This window comes from Alexandromys fortis, unplaced genomic scaffold, assembly GCF_014885135.2.
Source record: "Alexandromys fortis isolate MF-2015 unplaced genomic scaffold, M_Fortis_MF-2015_v1.1 scaffold_6, whole genome shotgun sequence".
NCBI classification, from domain to species: Eukaryota; Metazoa; Chordata; class Mammalia; order Rodentia; family Cricetidae; genus Alexandromys; species Alexandromys fortis.
The window spans coordinates 17,933,679-17,953,695 of NW_026067902.1; the positions used below are offsets into that span (position 1 = coordinate 17,933,679).

At 38.0% G+C, this 20,017-nt stretch overlaps 1 protein-coding gene across 2 annotated transcripts in view; it reads left to right on the top strand.

Annotated features, from left to right (window-relative positions):
* Nucleotides 1-20,017, top strand: part of Ubr1 (ubiquitin protein ligase E3 component n-recognin 1) — a 122,416-nt gene that overhangs the window by 36,938 nt on the left and 65,461 nt on the right. The window contains exons 6-17 of one of the 2 annotated variants that reach the window (XM_050133464.1): nt 1,279-1,417; nt 2,617-2,679; nt 2,911-3,034; nt 3,359-3,466; nt 4,313-4,401; nt 6,464-6,562; nt 8,201-8,358; nt 12,758-12,857; nt 13,870-13,998; nt 18,242-18,422; nt 19,251-19,312; nt 19,573-19,683. In XM_050133464.1, the coding sequence (XP_049989421.1) occupies nt 1,279-1,417; nt 2,617-2,679; nt 2,911-3,034; nt 3,359-3,466; nt 4,313-4,401; nt 6,464-6,562; nt 8,201-8,358; nt 12,758-12,857; nt 13,870-13,998; nt 18,242-18,422; nt 19,251-19,312; nt 19,573-19,683 (1,363 nt within the window). The remainder of the gene's footprint in view (nt 1-1,278; nt 1,418-2,616; nt 2,680-2,910; nt 3,035-3,358; nt 3,467-4,312; nt 4,402-6,463; nt 6,563-8,200; nt 8,359-12,757; nt 12,858-13,869; nt 13,999-18,241; nt 18,423-19,250; nt 19,313-19,572; nt 19,684-20,017) is intronic. The other variant, XM_050133468.1, reaches the window with a different exon arrangement.

Consider the following 20,017-nt stretch of genomic DNA (forward strand, 5'->3'; position numbering starts at 1 on the left):
AAAAAACAAGCCAACCAATCCACCTTTCCCTCATGAAACTATAATGCCAGCCAGGCGGTGGTGGCACATGCCTTTAATCCCAGCACTCGGGAGACAGAGGCAGGCAGATCTCTGTGAGTTCGAGACCAGCCTGGTCTACAGAGCTAGTTCCAGGACAGGCTCCAAAGTCACAGAAAAACCCTGTCTCTAAAATCAAGAGAAAAAAAAAAAAGAAACTATAATGCCAGTATCTCTTAAGATTGGATTTTTATTTAGATGTCTGCCTGTGTGAGTGCACCATGTGTGTGCCCACAGAAGCCAGAGGATTTTATAGGAGATGCTGGGAACTGAACTCATGTAGAAAACTGAATGTTATTTCCCTATAGATAGTGCCCATGTTACTACAAGACGGTATGCTACCTGAGAACTGGGCTGAGAGACTTAAAAACACACAGAGAGACAGAGAGACAGAGACACAGACATGGGTCATCCTTGATACAAGAATGCCAATGCCCACTTTATTGTGCTCAGGGGCAGCATATATGGATCCTTAGCCACGCCTAGCTCTCATCTTTCAGCTTGCAGACTTCATCAGCCTGCCATCAAGGTCTCATGCTCAGAGCAGATGCAGGCACAGGTGTTTTGATCAGTTCACTCCAGTAGGCAAAGGGTCTAAAGGAAGCAAAGAAAGTCGAGGGACCAGGGATCTGCAGCTCCCAACAAACTCGGGTCCTCTACAAGATCAGTATTTGTTCTTAACGGCTGAGCCATTTCTCCAGCCCAGAGCATCAGGTCTAGTATCACTTAAATAGAAAATGAATACAAAAATAAAATCTGGTTTTCTATCATTGCCTACTTAAAGACTCCAAGCTGAATACATGTTTCTCCCTTTGTCAGTGTGTGAGTCAAGCAAAAGTTTAGAGTGGTATTTAGGACCAACTGCCGATAAGATGAGACTTCAGAAAGTAGTAGAAAAATTGGAGAAAAGAAAAACACTGAGGAAGTAATACTTAGTGATTTTGTTTCAGTTTTTGGAGACAAGGCATCACAGAGTGTTATCTAGCCGTGTCTCAAGCTTGTGGACACAACTAGTTTTTTTGCATCAGCCTTTCAAGTACCTGTGTACCAGCATTTCTTGCTGGGATTCTTTTTTAATTCCATAGCACTGTACTATTTAAAATCATATCATGTATCAATATTCATGTTATTTCCCTATAGATAGGAAATCGCATGGTGCTGCTTTAGAATACAGGGCATTTTGTTTGCTTTACTGTCTGAATATATGTTTTTTTTTAATAGGGAGAAAAATGAAAGATACTATTGTGTCCTTTTCAACGACGAGCACCATTCATACGATCATGTGATATACAGTCTACAAAGAGCTCTTGACTGTGAGCTCGCAGAGGCACAGTTGCACACCACTGCCATAGACAAAGAGGTTCGTGATCACCACGTGAATTATGTTGCTGTCTCACATCCATTTCTGGCATTCAGGTGCTAACTGCTTTTTTAAAAGGTGGTTTATTATAGACTTAAAATTGGTAGCTGACTTCTGGGCATGAATTAACTGTTACCGTCCTGAACTCACAGGAACTGATTACCTGAACGGGATTAGGTCTTTCACTGTAGCATCATGGATAGGGGAGGAGAGTGTGAGCCTCATTCCTCCCTGAGGACTATTGCCAGTTAATGGTTGCTGAGGGAAGGGCTATCATTTTTTCCAGTGATATTGTCACTAGTAAGTTGTCCATAGTCCAGTAAATAACTCCCTATCCTCCATCATTCAAGCAGCTATAATTAAACTCCAGTGAGTTACCAAATAGAAAGACACAAAAGTAGGAAGGATTTGTTTGGAAGAAGGGTTTTAGTACGAGAGGGAGGGGGGTGAGAGAAGATAACGGGTATTGAAGTGACGGAAATTCATTATATACATGAAATTGTCAAAGTTTTTTAAGTTAAAAAAAATTTCTGTCTGGCCATAGGATCTGTCATCTTGCCTATGCTAGCCTGATAAACGTTCTTCCATTGAACTACATTCTTTGTCCTGGGAGGTGTTTTGTTTTGAGACAGAGTTGCTTGTAGCCCAGCCGACCTTAAGCTTGATGTGTAGCTGAAAACAATCTTGAACTCCTGATCCTCCTGCTTTCATTTCCTGAGTTCTGGGAGTAAGAGGAATGTGGCAGCCTTAGTGGTTTAAACACACACACACACACACACACACACACACACACACACACACACACACACACACCTGTGCCTTTATTTTCTTTTTGAGACAGGGTTTCACTGTGTAGGTCTAGCTATACTATACCTCACTATAAAGATCAAGTTAGCCTAAAAAATTATAGACATCTATTTGCCTCTGCCTCCCAAGTGCTGAAATTAAAGGAGTGTAACACCATGTCTACCTGGTTTAGCCCTTTTTGAGTCTCATTATGTAGCTCAGGCTGTCCTTTCAATTTGAGGTCTTCCTTCCTCCTGGTTGTTGGAGTTTAATGACATCATACCTTGATTTTATTCTAGCATCTTAAAACTTCTAGACAACAAATGATTCATACTTGGCCATTCTTTAGGTATGTTACTTGCTGATTGTGATTACCATCCCACTATCCCATTCTCATTTTCACCTACAATTAGGGTCGCCGGGCTGTCAAAGCAGGCGTTTATGCTGCTTGCCAGGAAGCAAAAGAGGACATAAAGGTAACTTTCTGAATTATCTACAAAGAGAATTTCAAAAGGCAATGTAGATTTATTTCTAGGAGCCTAAGTAGAAAAGATAAAAAGATTTTATTATCGCCATGGTTGGTGTCATGAGTAAAAATAAATAGGTCTGGGAACTTGGAACTTGTGGGCTATGCGGCTCTTTTATCAAGTATAGGTTACTTAAAGCACAGTTTAAATGCTTCTTTTCACTCCTCCTGTTGTTTGTAGAGTCATTCAGAAAATGTCTCTCAGCACCCGCTCCACGTGGAAGTGCTGCACTCCGTGGTTATGGCTCACCAGAAATTTGCTTTGCGCCTTGGCTCTTGGATGAACAAAATTATGAGCTATTCAAGTAAGCATATACACTATTTATCTGATTTCTCATTAACTATTGCATTTTATAAAAATATGTAAATATCTTTGAGACTTCTTCTTGGTCAAGTATCCATTTTGATTGATTTTTTTCAGGATTACATTTCAAATGTATAATACAAGTTTGTTTTCAAATGAATAGTGTCTAATAACATCCTTTATTGGCTCTTGTGTCTTTGATGACATGATTATTCTTGACATCAAACATAGCAAGGTTAATTTTAATCTTTTCACATATTATTATTTGAACACTTTTAGGAGAATATCATATGAAGAAAAATAATTTGTTTTCCTTTATTTGTAGGTGACTTTAGGCAGATCTTTTGCCAGGCCTGCCTTGTAGAAGAACCTGGCTCTGAAAATCCCTGTTTTATAAGCAGACTAATGCTCTGGGATGCAAAACTTTATAAAGGTGGGTAGACCTCTACTTGTAGTACATCAGGAATCAAGGGGGAGATTATGGCTTTATCACAGAATCCAGGTTTTCCCTGTATGAAGTCAGTTACTGATCACAATCTTGATTAATGTTATATGTGAAGGCAAGGTTAACCAATTTCATTTTTCTTGGTTAAAATTCAGAAATATTGTCTTTTAATAATAGTGCTTTTCATTTAGACAGAGCCAGTTAAAGTATAATTAATAAGATTCATGTAACAATGCTTTTAGTAAAGCTATGTTTTCACTATAAAAATACAAATGGGAACTAGAAAGTAAGTAAAAGACGAGAGTCTAAATAAAGGTGTGGAAAAGGTACAGTGCAAAGCAGTTCTGAGAGGGCAGTAAAAACTGGTGAACTGAGGGCAGGAGAAGTGGCTCGGAGGTTAAGAGGGCCACTGGTCTTGCAGAGGACCCAAGTTCCGTGCTCTGTATCAAACTTAGGTGGCTCACAACTGCCTGTAACTACAGCTCCAGGAGATCCGACTTCTTTTTTTAGCCCCTGTATACATACCCCCTGCCACATGCACACGTACACATAATTAAGAGTAAAATAAGTCTTAAAATGTGATTGAAAAAAATGGTTTGGAGAGAATAAAAGGTAAGATGGAGTGATGGGAGAGGTACACAAAAGAGATTGATGTTTTTTTTTAATTAAATTTAGAATTAAAAATTGTGTTTTTAATTCATGATATTAAATATTACTGCATATTTGAAGCTATTAGCATGGTAATAAAAACAAACCACCTCTATTATTTCTAATGCCTGTAATAATTTGTCTGTCCTGGTAATGCCCTCACCTCTGTTCCCTGATGATCTACAGGAGCCCGTAAGATCCTTCATGAACTGATCTTTAGTAGTTTTTTTATGGAGATGGAATACAAAAAACTCTTTGCTATGGAATTTGTGAAGGTAATTGCTGTTTATAAATACCAGTAAATATGATTTTTACAAATGAAGTAATGGAAGCATAGTTTTAAATGGAACTCATCTAAAACATTTTTATTAATTTCTTCACTAAAAATATATTATTTTATATTACATAAATACTTTTACAAATGATGGTTGGTACAACGCCAACAGCAGTTTTAGAGAAAGACAGTTTCCCAGGGCCACGCAAAGGCAGGTTATTACATTCATACATGCATTCTTCCTTCTTTGTCTTTTTCTTTCACTTGTCCTTTTTGATCATTTATTTGCCTGATGGTAAAATTACTACAAAAATAGAAGTGACTGCTTAAGGGAAGAGCAGGAAAAAGGAGCAGATGTGCATGTGACAGAAGCAGGAAGTAGCAGACCAGTATTTTAACTGAGATTAAAAACACAAAGATGAAATTAAAACTCTCTTATGTTGCTTTATTGATCTGTTCCAAGTGCCATACATTGTTATGTCTTTTTGCTTATCATCCATGTAACATTGCAAGGATACGCAGAATGGGGAGTTTTTTTTTTATTTTGCCTTACTTAAAAATATACAATAAGTATTTATTGACTCCTTTTGATTTTTTTGAAGATTTACTTACTTTTATTTTGTGTATATGGGTATTTAACCTCTTTAACCTGTATATCTGTGTAACATGTGCCTGCTGCCCACAGAAGCCAGAAATGGGTATTAAATCTCATGGAATTTGAGTTATAGATGACTTTGAGCCACTTTGTGGCTTCTGGGAATAGAACCCGAGTCCTTTGGAAAAACAACCAATGCTCTTAACCACTGAGCTATCTCTCTAGCCCTCCTTACCCTTTTGGGACAGGGCCTCACTTTGGCATCCTGGCTAGCCTTAAACTCACAGAGATCCGCCTCGCTCTGTTTCCTGAGTGCTGGGGATTAAAGGTGTGCACCACCACTGCCTGACAACTCCTTCTGATTTTAATTTTCAAACAGTTCTGAGCGACTTAGGACAGGATAGAAGTAGAACCAAAACTAGAGTTGAAAGCAGAGAGGGACAATGGCAACCTTCTTTAGATTTTGTAAGTAGATATTTAAAAACTAACATTTAGGGGCCAGAGAGATGGCTTAAGAGCATTTGTTCTTCTAGAGGACCTGGGTTTAATTCCTAGCACCAACATGGCAGCTCACTCCAGTTCTGGGGGATCTGATGTTCTCTTCTGGCCAGCACAGACACTCCTAGATAGGCAAAACACCCATAGCACATAAAATGATAACTAGTATTTAAAAAGTATATGTATGTCTTCTTTGGAAGTGATGATAGCTGAAGATGTAAATATTTTCTAAACATTTTAGAGATAAGTTTACTGGGCCTACATAGACTGAATATCTAATCTGAAATGAAATTTTATTCTATTATACAAAAGCTAAGCTTACTTAGATGAAATACAGTTTTTGTACAGCATGGTTTCCTCTTAAACTGATTCTGGTGAGAAAAATTAAGTAGGTAAATTGTTTGCAACTCTGTTTATATATAAATGATGCTTGATACTCGGTAAGTGTGGTGCTGCCTTTGATCTAGCACAGCAGAGCTGGTTATCAGCTGTAATTCACCACTGTGCACAAAAAAATATTAAGCCCACTCTGCTTGAGGATTGACTGAATATGAGCGATTGGCTTCCTGCTTCATATGAGTTGCTAAATACTTTTAATATATCCAGTTCCATACTGTTAAGTAGAAACTGTCAAACATTGCCATAGGGCTTTTCTTTTCTTTTTTGTTGTTTGTTTTGTTTTAAGAAAGGGAAAACTGCACTATTACACTCTGCCATGATTTTCACCTGTGTATTTTGTTTTTAAAGTTAATAATCTTTGTAACTCTGTTAGATCACCGTCATTTAATTCATATTTTAGTATTCTTCTGTTTCTTGCTGTCTACAGTTTTGTTGACTATGATAATGATAAACAGAATTATATTAACTCATCATCTTATGAACTGTGTCACACTTGAGACAGTTATTAAAACTTAGAATGTAAAGGTTTCAGCTGTGATTCAAATCAGCTCTCCTCTTCCATCACTTTCAGTACTATAAACAACTGCAGAAGGAATATATCAACGATGATCATGACAGGAGCATCTCGATAACCGCACTGTCTGTTCAGATGTTCACTGTCCCGACCCTGGTATGTATGAGATTTTCTGAGTAAAACTTGCTCTGCTTTTCAAGACTTTTACTTGATGTGATATCAAATTGAAACCGTGTGATAATCACAAAGTTTTTTTTAAAGATTTACTTATTAATTAATTATACCGTATGCTGTCTGCATGTATGCTGCAGGTCAGTAGAAGGCACCAGACTCATTAAAGATGGTTGTGAACCACCATGTGGTTACTGGGAATTGAACTCAGGACCTCTGGAAGAGCAGTCAGTGTTCTTAACCTCTGAGCCATTTCTCCAGCCCAATCACAAAATTTTGCTACTTTCATTTGGAAAATTTAATACTTCTGTGGTATCTATGTGTGTAATAACTCTAGTGGTACCCAGGGACAAAATAACTGGAAACTACCCTTGTCCAAATGGTCCGATCTTTACGAGTGATGTTCAAAGGTGATTTCTCACTCTCTGGAGTGTTGTTATTTCAACACCAAAATCTTGCAGTTTTAAATTTTGCCTTTCTTTTGTTCTTTAGTTATTGTTTTTTTGGTGAATAGATGCATTAAGGTAAGAACTGAGAAGGGAGAGTGTGCCCAGCAGCCCCTGCTGTGAGGTGGTGCTGTACAGGTCTGGGAGGAAAGAGGATTCTGCTTTCCTTTTATGCTATTTTCTTCTTTCTTCTTGAAAGTCTGATTAGCTATTCCTATTTTCCCATTTCAAAGGGCCAAAGAAAAGGATAGGGAAGAAAATTAAATTGGGGTGATAGAGAAGTACCATAATAGAGAACAATATGATAGAGGTTGTAAAAGATGTCTTTGTTCTTCATTGCTCATGGTATGATTACAGGTGATAAATGTTTGTTAGACAATCTGTGGAAGAGGCTTGCCATTTCTACATAGGTATTTTCTAGCTACTGAGAAAAGAGGAGTTTTACTTTAGATACTAATTTCCTCACTACGAGTATAACTCAGTGGTATAACACTTGCCTGACATATACAAGGCTCAGTATTTGATCTCCAAAACTGAGCATAAAAGCAAAACCTAAACCCTAGAAATTAACTTCTGAAGGAGCTGCTGTTCTTTAAAAACTAGGGATTGGTTTTAATGTTCAATAAACATTTATTAAGCTGACCACGGTAGCTCATGCCTTTAGTTCCACCATTCAGGATGCAGAGGCAGGTAGATCAATATAGAATCATGGTCAGACTGGTCTACATGTGAGCACTAGGCCAGCCAAGGCTGCATAGTGAGACCTGCCTCTAAACAAACAAATAAAAAGAAAGAAAAAGTAATTTAGCATTTGTTAAAAATTATTTATTTCTGACCTGGCATGGTGACAAACGCCTTTAATCCTGACACATGGGAGGAAGCAGGAGGATTTCTGTGAGTTCAACGCCCACCTGGTCTATATAGCAAAATTTTAGGATATTCAGGACTAAAATAGAGAGACCCTGTCTCCAAAGTAAAGAAACAAACAAATTTACTTAATGGGCATGCATTCTTCAACTGAGGCAGAAAATTTTAAGTTTGAAGCCAGTCTAGGCACATAGTGAGATGGCATTTTAAAAAAACAAAATGAAATACTGGTCAACCAAATGAATGAATAAATTAAGTCCATTACTATGATGAGTTAATGCTAAGACAATATTCTTGAAATATTCTGCAGGCCCGACATCTTATTGAAGAACAGAATGTTATTTCTGTCATTACTGAAACTCTGCTAGAAGTTTTACCTGAGTACTTGGACAGGAACAATAAATTCAACTTCCAGGGCTATAGCCAGGACAAACTGGGAAGAGTATATGCAGTAATATGTGACCTAAAGTAAGTGGTTGGAGTCCAAAGGTGAGGGCATCTGTTAAACACAATGTACTTACTTGCTCTGTCATACAAGTAAACATTTGCTCCTCTTGGTTATCTAGGATTCTCTTTACCGTCATGGCAAGCACAAAGAAATTTGACTGTCTCGTGCTAATACAGTTGGCCTCCACATCTGTGGATCCACCCAACAACCTGAAAGTAATAACAAGATGATTGATTCTGTACTGAACATGTACAGATTTATTTTCTTGTTTTTATTCAGAACACTAGTATAACAAGCGTTTATAGAACATTTGATTTAGGCGCATGCCTTTAATCCCAGCATTCGGGAGGCAGAGGCAGGGGGATCTCTGTGAGTTCGAGGCCAACCTGGTCTACAAGAGCTAGTTCCAACACAGGCTCCAAAACTACAGAGAAACCTTGTCTCGGGGAAAAAAATGCTTTGTATAGGTATTAAATTTTCTGTGATGTATGTAGGTTGCTTTCAAATACTTTATCATTTTATATATTTTGGAAGTGGGGTTCTGGAATCAGTCCCCAACTAGTAACACAAGACTTCTGTAAATGTCTTCGGCAAAGTCTTACTGAGTTTAAAACCAGCTGAATGAAGAAGGTGCTGAGGACAGGCCTGTCAGTGTACCTGGGCTATCAAATGACTATCCATTGTAATTTCCACTCTTCTGCTCATACACTTCATGGTTTTGTTCCTCTTATGTTCTCTCAGTTTCCAATAATCTGTGTATTTTTCTTTTTGCTTCCTTTTTTGCATATATACCAGGCTACTGATATTTATTCTCTAATTAAATTTTTTCTCCCTGGAGAGAACTAAACATTTATTTTCACACTAAAATTGGGGAGCTACAGAAATCATTCAGTGTTTAAGGGCATACTACTCTAGGAGAGGACCAGGATTCATTTCCTAGTACCCACATCAGGTCACTCAAAACCACCTCTAACTCCAGCTCTAGGGGAATCTTGCTGTTAATCTCATCTTTGCAGGTACTTACAGATACTATACACACATGCACCCCACATACACATAATTGAAAAACATTTCAAATCTTAAACTAAAATTAGAATCACATGATAGAACAGATGATTACAATACATTTCCATTTAGTTTAGAATGTTAAATGTTGTAAGAATTCTGGTAGATCAACTATTTAATAAATCATGAACTTTTAAAAAAAATTTTTAGTATATGTTAGAATAAAATATGTACGTAGTTTGCTGTTTTCAAAAAGCTCTAAGGCGGGACTGGAGAGATTGGCAGTTAAGGACATTTGCTTTTCTTTCAGAGAACCCAAGTTTGGATCCTAGTACTTACATCATGAAGCTCATGCCTGCCTCTAACTCCAGCTCCAGGGAATCTGGAGCTTCCACAGGCATCTGCACTCATGCATATAACCATACACACCCACACACTCACACACACTCAGTCACTGCATACACACACACACACACACACATACACTCAGTCACTGCATATACACACACACACACACACATGATTGGGAAAAAGTTTTATGTACTTCTAATGACTATGGGGGATAAGGACAGTAAACAAATGGGCTTCTAGTACAATTTAAAGATAGTTTAGTCTGTTTAAAACATAGGTTTAAGAATTCAGCTCAAGCCGGGCGGTGGTGGCGCACGCCTTTAATCCCAACACTCGGGAGGCAGAAGCAGACGGATCTCTGTGAGTTTGAGGCCAGCCTGGTCTACAAGAGCTAGTTCCAACACAGGCTCCAAAGCTACAGAGAAACCCTAAAACTCGAAAAACTAAATTAAAAAAAAATTCAGCTCAATAGTTAGTGTTTGCCTGGAATATCCAAAGCTCTGGATTTGATCCCCAGCCCTGAAAAAAATAAATAAATAAATAAATGACAGGTATCTGAAAACTCTTAGTTCGGGTTTCTATTGCTATGAAGATACACGATGACCATGGCAACTCTTTTAAAGGAACATTTAATTGGGGTTGACTTATAGTTTCAGAGGTTTAGTCCATTATCATCATGGTGGTGTACAGGCAGATATGGTGCTAGAGAAGGAGTTGAGAGTTCTGCATCTTGATCTGCAGGCAGCAGAAGCTACTGTGGCACTGGTCATAGCTCGAACATAGGAGACCTCGAAGCCCACCTCCATAGTGACACACTTCCTCCAACAAGGCCACACTTCCTCTAACAAGGCCACACCTCCTAATAATGCCACTCACTATGGGGGCCATTTTCTTTCAAACCACCACAGTGATTAGCATGTATCCATTGCCACTCAGATTTGTTCCTTAGCAAATTATGCATAATAAATTATGCAAAATACAACTTCCTAATGGCTGTGCTTGAAGTGACTTGTTAATTCATCGATGAGCCATGGTCTACTTTACAGGGTTAAATGTCATGACTGTGCCATATTCTCATAACTGAGTTATTTTAGAGAAAGGTAACATAATTGAAGTAACCTACTCAACAGTTCACTCTCAAAAGGGTCCTGTAAAATTTGTTAGTAGTTCTCATGTGGTAAGGAACTTTGCTTATACCAACTTCATTTTAATATTGCAACATTCTTACAAAGTAGTTGGTGTAATCTTGGCTTGTAGGCTATAATTATTTGCCTAGGTCACAATGATATTACGTGTGGAACTGGGATTCAGACCTGACTGTCTGTACCACATCCATGTATCCTCATAGTGTATAGACACTGACAGTGAAAGCTGTTCTGAAACCTTACGAAAACACGTTCAGAAATGTCCTTGTTTAGGAAATTGTCATTAAGTCCTGTTTTCTGCTACGTTATCTGCTTAATTTTCCCTGAAAGTTGCTTTTAAAACAGTAATTACTAAAATGTTTAAGTATCTCTAAGTTCTTTTAGAATTTGTTCTCTACAGTCCAGCCATGCACTCTACTTTCCTGATTACCTAAACATAAAATAAACCACTTGGTGTGAGTGGGTACTCTGTTCATATTCCCTACAGAAATTTTAGTTCTCCCCATGCAGTGAATTCCAACTTTGAGTAGCCTTTCCAAGCATTAAAAAGTTTCTTGAACTTTCGTTGCTTTTGTGTGGCTTTCCTTGTTTGGTTCTGGTCCCTTTGTCCATTTAGAAAAAAATAAGTCACTTCGTAAGGACAGCAATTATATCTGCCATGTCTTTTCTAAATTAATGTTCCTCTCTGCTGAGCCTGTTCCTGTTGAGTGAGTACCATTTGTGTGTCAAGAAATGAATACCAACTGAAGTCAACCCAGTAAAGTAAAAGGGATGGGGTGTTAGGAATATTTTTTTTAAGACATCCTCTCTGCTGACACAAATAATTCCAATCAGACCAAATTAGACTGAATAAAAGGTGTCAACGTTTAATGCAGCACTCCCGGCTGGCCCAGGAAAGCATGGCAAGGGGAAGAGAGCAGGCAAGACCATGCAATACCCGGAGACCACATGTTCCTTTTCTGGGTGGCATCCTAAATAGCCTGTGGGAGCGGTCACTGCTTGGCGGGCTTTCTTGAAGGTGGAGTCCAGACCAAGGCAACTCCCAGGGGAGGGGGCTTGAAATGGAGCTTCCTGCTCCATTGGCATTCCAAGGATGGGTGACATGGGCTGGGGCAATGCTTCCAATCATCCCAGACTCCTTGGATATAGGGGTGTTAGAGGGCTGGGATCTCACTTTCAATCAAACACAGGGGAGAGGGAGAATTAACATCTCCTTACTGCCATCTTATTCATGTTCATGTTCCGAGTCCCATATATATATAAATGACACACACACACAGAGGAATGTATTTTGTTTCATTGAGTGCAAAGTAATTTTTAATAGTTTATTGTATCCTGAGAACTTATTCATGGTAAATTTTGTTCCCACTGAAACTAATTATTGTCTTTTCAGCCAAAAGAAATATTCATTTGGTGAATTGTATACTAACATAGTTGTAAGCCTGCTCATCTCTCCAGATTTGTACATCTAATGTGCAAGGCATGGTGACACAGGTTTACATCCTTATGGACTCTGAGTTCTGAAAACCTGGAGGTAGAAGTCTTTTTTAAGTCAGCTGTGCCTCAAAGGATTTGACTTGGCCCTTTGGGTGACGGTTATGATAAATCTGTGGAAATCTCGTCCTGTATTTACCTACAGGAGTCTGTGTCAGGCCTGTCCTGTGACAGCTAAGCTGTTTACTTCATCATTCTGAAACAGCTTAGGAAGCCATGCTTAGCTTTGATGCCTCTCTCCTGAAGATGATTCCCTTAGTTTACTAGTTTTATATAAATAAAGCGAAATAAATAACTCTAGTTCTGCCCCAGAGGCCCTAATTACTGTAGGAAATTAAAATTCACAGTTTTGATGAATCAGTATTGTCTGTAACCCTGAGAACCTTCGAATCATCTGACCTATTTCTTTTTCCTGAAACGACAGATACATCCTGATTAGCAAGCCTCTAATGTGGACAGAAAGGTTAAGAGTGCAATTCCTTGAAGGTTTCCGGTCTTTCTTGAAGATTCTTACCTGTATGCAGGTATGATAATTCTTTGGTGTACCAATAAAAGAAAATTAACTTTAACACCCTCCCCCCATTTTTTCTATTTTTTTGAGATTTTTTGTTTGTTTGTTTGTTTGGGTGTCTTGACTGAATATGTGTTTGTGTACCCTGTGCATGCCTGATGTCTGTGTACCAGAAGAGAGTGTTGAATTCTATGGAAGTCACTGGAATTTCAGATTGTTGTGAACCAGCATAAGGGTGCTGGAAATCAAACCCGAGTCCTCTAGAAGAACAGTCTGTTCTCTTAAACCACTGACTTATCTCTCTAGCTTCTTTCCTTATCTCCCTCCCTCCCTCCCTCCCTCCCTCCCTCCCTCCCTCCCTCCCTCCCTCTCTCCTTCCTTCCTTATTTTCTCTTTCTTTCTTCTTTTTTTTTCTTTCTTTTTTATATACAGTGTTCTGCCTGCACACCAGAAGACAGCACCAAATCTCATAATAGATGGTTGTGAGCAGCCATGTGGTTGCTGGGAAATGAACTCAGGTCCTCTGGAAGAGCAGCCAGTGCTCTTAACCTATGAGCCATTTCTCCAGCCCCATTTTCTCATTTTTCAAAAGAAGTTAATAGTGGGTTTCATAGACAGTTTCTCTAATGTAGTAGACATGGGTATAAACACTAACTTGTCCTTGCTTTCATAGATACTAATGTGTGTCATTAGTTACTGCTGCTACTATTAATGTTCATTGAATGCTTACCACACGATAAATATATGTAAGACTACATATTATCTGCAGCTTATAGTTTTATTTTGCTATTATGATTCTTGTTTTACACATGAGGTAATGGGAACTTCTCACTGCTGTTATTTGTGGTCAGATACCAATGAACTGTCTACTCCTGAAACCTTGTGTTCTAACTCATATATTCTGTAGTTTACCAGCCATGTTAAGTTACTGTGCATTTATGAATATAAATCCTTGTATATTTATATTTTCCCATAAGGGAACAGCGACAAAAAAGGGCCATGGACTGACAACTCTTTCCTTCCAGGGAATGGAAGAAATCAGAAGACAAGTTGGGCAGCACATTGAAGTAGACCCTGACTGGGAGGCTGCCATTGCTATACAAATGCAGCTTAAGAATATTTTGCTCATGTTCCAAGAGTGGTGTGCTTGTGATGTAAGTCAAAGATTTGGTAGTAGGATTAGTACCTTTGTAAGTGCTCTAATAGTTATTAGTAGCACAGTTTTGTGCTATAGCTTCGTTGATGTAAAAGTTTATAATGTGACAGCCTAAGATACTTAAAATTATATTATTGTATGGAAAGAAAATTTATTCTTCTGTATTTGTTTAGAAAATGTATCCCAGAGTAGTTCACTTATTTAGGAGAATTACAAAGTTTAAAAGTATCTGCCTTGGGGCTAGAGAAATGGTTCATCTGTTCAGAGTACTTAATGACTTTCTAGAGGACCTGGCTTCAATTCCCAACATTCATATGGTGGCTCATAACCATCTGTAATTCCATCTATGGGAATTACTCTTCTGGCCTCCACAGGTAGTGTACATACACGATACACAGATGAATGATGAAACAGCCATATGCATAAAAATAATAAAGTAGTTTTTAAATGTATGTTGGGACCACTGGAAAGATGTTTCAGTGGCTAGGAGTGCATGGTGCTCTTGCACAGGACCCAAATTTGTTTCCCAGCACACACATCGTGCATCTTACAATCACCTATAGCTACATTTTCAGGGGACTCTCATACCCCTGGCCTTCTTGGGCAACTGTACATATGCACATACTACACACACACACACACACACACACACACACACACACACACACAAATACATACATCATTAAAGTAAAAATGAATCTTTTTAAAAAAATGTATGTCTTAGGTGTGGTGGTATATACCTATAATCATAGCACTTGGGAGGCTAAGGTAAGAGGATTGCTCTGAACTTCAAGGTCAGCCAGAACTATATATCAAAGACCCCTTTGAAACCTATCCATCCCAAATTTTCTCATATATATTTATGAATTTATTTTAAAAAATGATTAATAGTATGATAACTTGCACCATGAATATTTTAAAATATTTCAAGAATAGAGGAATGAATATTTATTTAATCACAAAGTTTCTTACATATTATATTAATCCACTTAAAAATGACTTTAATTTATGAAATAAATGTATTTCTTAACTAACAATTTTAGACCATAACCCTTTGTCTATAGAGATTCAATCCTAGTCTAGGGAGGTAGCTTAGTCAGTAAAATGCTTGCCACAAAAGCATAAGGTCCTGAGTTCTATTGAGCTCCAGCATCCACATAAAAAGACAGCCAAAGTGTTGTGTGCTTGTAATTCTAGCAGTGGGAGATGGGGTAGAGACATGAGGTTCCCTGGGGTTCTCTGGCCAACCATACTAACTAATAGGTAAGTCCGGGTTCCAGTGAAAAACAGGGTGGATGTTCCTGAGGGATAACGCCCAAGGTTACCTCTGCATCCATAGGCATATGCATGTACACATTACTCACTCACATACATGCGCGCACACACACACAAAAATCCCCAAAGATCCCCCCTGCAAGAGAATATGGCTTTATTCATTCATTCATTCATTCATTCATTCTTTCATTCGTGTGTGCCCATTTGTACATGTGTAGAGACTAGATGTTGACATTGGGTGTTTGTCTTATTCAGGCAGTGTCTTTCACTGAATCCGGGCCTTACCATTTCAGCTAGACTGGCTGGCCAGCAAGCCCTTTGGGATCTCTTGTCTCTGTTCCCCAGCACTGTGGTTATAGGTAGCCACCAGATTCAGCTTTTTTTTTCTTTTTGGTTTTTTGAGACAGTGTTTCTCTGTGTAACAGCTCTGGCTGTCCTGTAGATCAGGATAGTCTCAAATTCACAGAGATCCAGGGTGTTGGGATTAAAGGCATATACTACCACCACCCAGCTTTTATTTGGTACTTGAGATCCAAACTTGGATTCTTCACACAGCAAGCCATCTTTGTAGCAGATACTCTTTTATTTTTACTGAGAAATTTGACAGTTTCTGAGTCAGTTCCACCATTTCCTCCAGTTTTCTATATAGTCCTCATGATCTGACCAGGGCTCTGTGTCATCACTCTGTCTCCACCTTTTCCTTCTTTTATCTAAAATCAGTGCCTTTCTCAAGGCTCTTGGTTCCAGTTATGGTGCTCTTCCTGGAATTTGTCTCCTTGGTTGTCTCCATTTGTTTTTTCTCCCCTACTTACTCTGGTGCCTGTGGGCACAAAGGACTCCCTTACTTGCTTTTGTCACCTCCTTACACTACATTCTTCTTTACTTTTCTTTTTCCTTCTGTGACCAGCAGAAGTCACAGGTTCAATGTGACAGTCTCTCAACTACAGTAGACTTTTAATTTAGTGTGGTAGCTTTATAAAACAGGACAGGAGTCTTGGCCAACAACTAACCCAACATATCCTTTGGCTCCTCATCCTCAGGAAACATCATGCAGCTAGGAGATTTTGTCCAGGGGTGTTGGTCATCACCACATTGCCTCCATCTTCTGAAGTCATCTGTCTGTCTGTCTACCTACCTACCTATTATCTATCTATCTATCTATCTGTCTGTCTGTCTGTCTGTCTGTCTGTCTGTCTATCTATTTATCTATCTATCATCTTTATATATATAATAAATATAACATGCGTGTATGTATATAAAATTTATAAAATACTATCTTTACACATTAGGTCTCAATATTTCTGTAGAGTTTGATTCTCTTCCTATCAATGGATTAGAAGTATTCTTAGAAAAAAATAAGTAACTCATTTAATAAGCATATTTAAAAGTCTTTTCTTCGTTTTCATATTCCGTAGGGTTTTTTTTTTTCCTGTAGTGTTGACTTGAGTTAAATTCTTAGATCATCTTGAATTTCCCCCCCCCTCTGGTTTTCACAGCCCTACACAATCCTAATAGTTTGTCAGTTATCAGCTCCACCTAGTGGTCACCTTTCTTCCAATTCTTCCTTCTTGCCAAGAGATTCCCAAATACTCCCTTTATAAATGTCTTTCGTGTCTTCTACTTAATTAAATTGATTAATTAAAGCGATAAGTTACCCAAACTGTAATCTCACTTCAGTTGGTGTGCCAAATGGTTGTACTTAAATTAATATATTTTTATATTTCAAACTCAGAATATCTTAAATTGATTTGTTATCACTTCCTTCAGTTTCGAAGTTATATTTGCTTATCCCGACTCCCCTTGTTCTATTGTTGTTCTTCCATACAAGAAATTTCAGAGCCTACATACTCTGTGTGTTTGTTAATCAATATACTGATACCTAAGAAGAGTGTTCCCAAAATGTATTTGACTATGGAGTTTTTTTTCTTCAAGATAAAACTAGTGTGGGAAGCACTGTATTAAGTAACCTGAGTGACTGAGCTTCTCTTTTCCACCAGACTTACTTAGATTTGATTCTTCTGCGTTCCAAATGTGTATCATCTTCCTGGTAGTGGTTGTGGCTCCTCACTTTATCCTTTTCTTTCTTCACCTTTGGTGACCCACATTAATTCTTGAAAAATAAACCGATTCCATAACTCTTCACACATTGTCAATATATTTACATATTGCAGTATTTCCAGTGTAACGTTGAGTAACTCCATCCATAAAACCTTTGTTTCCCTTATTTTTCTTTTCCTTTTTAAAAGATATGTCCTTAGAATGCCTCCTCATTTTTCCTCTTGCTTAAATTCTTTTTGTATGTATGTATGTGTGGTATGAGGATTCAAACCTAGGGATTTTTGTATTAGAAACATCTGGATGTGTTGGCACATGCCTTTAATCCCAGCACTTGGGAGGCAGAGAAAGGTGAATCTCTGAGTTCAAGGCCAGCCTGGTCTAAAGAATGAGTTCCAGGATATCCAGGACTGTTACACAGAGAAATCCTATCTTTAAAACCAGAAAAAGAAAAGAAAGGAAGAAAGAAGCATGTGTTCTGCCAGTTACTTTTCTATTCCCTTAGAAAACCCCACCACACCCCCATGTGCTTGCACATGCACGTGTGTATGTGTATTTCCTCTCCCTTCAGCATTGCTGAGGACTCACACATAGTACATCAAAGCTGCATCCCTAGACAAATACTGTGGGGTTTTTAGAACCCATTGAAAAGCTGCTTTCAAAAGTATGTCTTCCCAACTTACACTTTTTCTTTGTAATGTATTTAATTTATACCATTTAAGTGGTGCCTACAATTTTTACTCTGATTATAAATATTTATATTTTATATTTCCTCTGGTTTTACACCCTATGGAGATAGCCCTGGGACTACATAAAACAGTTTTGTACTTAGATTTAATAAATATTTATTAAGATAGTAGGTGACAAAGTAGCTAACTTGTCAATATATTTGTATTTTTCTTTTCCCTTAGGAAGATCTCTTACTAGTGGCTTATAAAGAATGTCACAAAGCTGTAATGAGATGCAGTACAAATTTCATGTCTAGTACCAAGACAGTAGTACAATTGTGTGGTCATGTTTTGGAAACCAAGTCCTACAAAGTGTCTGAGGATCTTGTAAGCATACATCTACCACTCTCTAGAACGCTTGCTGGTGAGTATTTCTTGCCTTTTATGTATCTGTGATACATTTTGTAGATACTCTGAGTAGTAGTACTTTACTTTTTCCTTTGTTCCATATAGTCCCATTAGGTACTGGCGTTAAAGACTGTCATTATTTCTATCCTTTGAGAGCTGTCACCACAGTAACTTAGTATAAATATTTATCTAAGTATAAACTTGGTGGTCTATCAACCACCCAAATTTTAAATATTTATAAATGTTGATTTTATATCACTTTATACCAAAATTGAGATTAAATTTAAATTCTTTTGGTATTTCTTTTTTATCTTTTACATTACATTTGTGTATTTATTTCTGTTATGGATGGGGACAATGTGCCATGGTGAATGTGTATGGTGATCAGAAGATTAAGTTTTCTTCTTATGGGAGTTTGTTTTCTTCTGCCACCATGTGAGGTCTGGAGATTCAACTCAGGTCACTGGGCTTGACAACAAACACCTGTACTCACTGAGCCATATTTCTTTGAGAGTAGAATAAATATTTGGAGAGGCAGACTTTTAGTTTTATATGACATATATACAAGTAAGTTTTTGGTAATACTATATTTCAAAATTAGAAGTTAATTGTTTCCATTTTGGAGTATCACTTGTAAGCTTAGTAAGCATGTGCGTGTGTTGGGGCTTGGAGTGTGGAGACTGAACCGAAGGCTTCCTGCACAGTAAGCATGCACTCTGTGACTAAGTCCTCAACTCTAGTGAAAATACATTTCAATAATCCAACTTTCCAATCTTGATGAGTTAACTAAAAATACACTAATAGGGTTTAATTGCTTTCCTGTTTTCTTTTAAACATGATTTAGGTCTTCATGTACGTTTAAGCAGACTAGGTGCTGTTTCAAGACTGCATGAATTTGTGCCTTTTGTAAGTGACTCTTAAGTATTGAGTTGTTTATGTCCCATTTCTGGTCATCTCCATTGGTGGGTGGGAAAGAAAATCATATTTTTAACCCCTCTGAATAGTCACATTTAGTCACTTCACAGCTGAATATATCATTTAGCGATCTGAATAACAAAAAGACTTGAAAGGCATTGAGGGGAAGCTCTTCCATTTTACAGATTTCTTGCTTAATTCGAGGCATGTGTAGTATGAGAAATAATGCGCTCGACCTTGCTGTGTTCCAGGAGGGCTTGCACGTAGACGTCCTAGTGGAGTACCCTTTGCGCTGTCTGGTGCTGGTTGCCCAGGTTGTTGCTGAGATGTGGCGAAGAAATGGGCTGTCTCTCATTAGTCAGGTATGGCACACACACCTGTGAATGAGTTCTTTTTTTTTTAAGTGACTTGTCCATCGAGTTTGCCAAATATTTACTTTTATTCTCTTGTGTCATCTCTTAGATATGAAAATTCTGAGACTCCTATAAGTATTCCTCCTTTTTCCTATTTACTATTTATCCCATCTGAATTATAAGAAGCTAGGATGCTTGTGTAGATAGATGAAAGCCAGCAGTACACAGTCTCCATTAACTTATCCTTTTCCAAGGTTTATCTCAGTTTGAGACATTGAGTCTTCCCACCATCTGTCCTATTTTCATTTTAATTTGTATGTGTGTGTGCGGGTGTTTTGCCTTC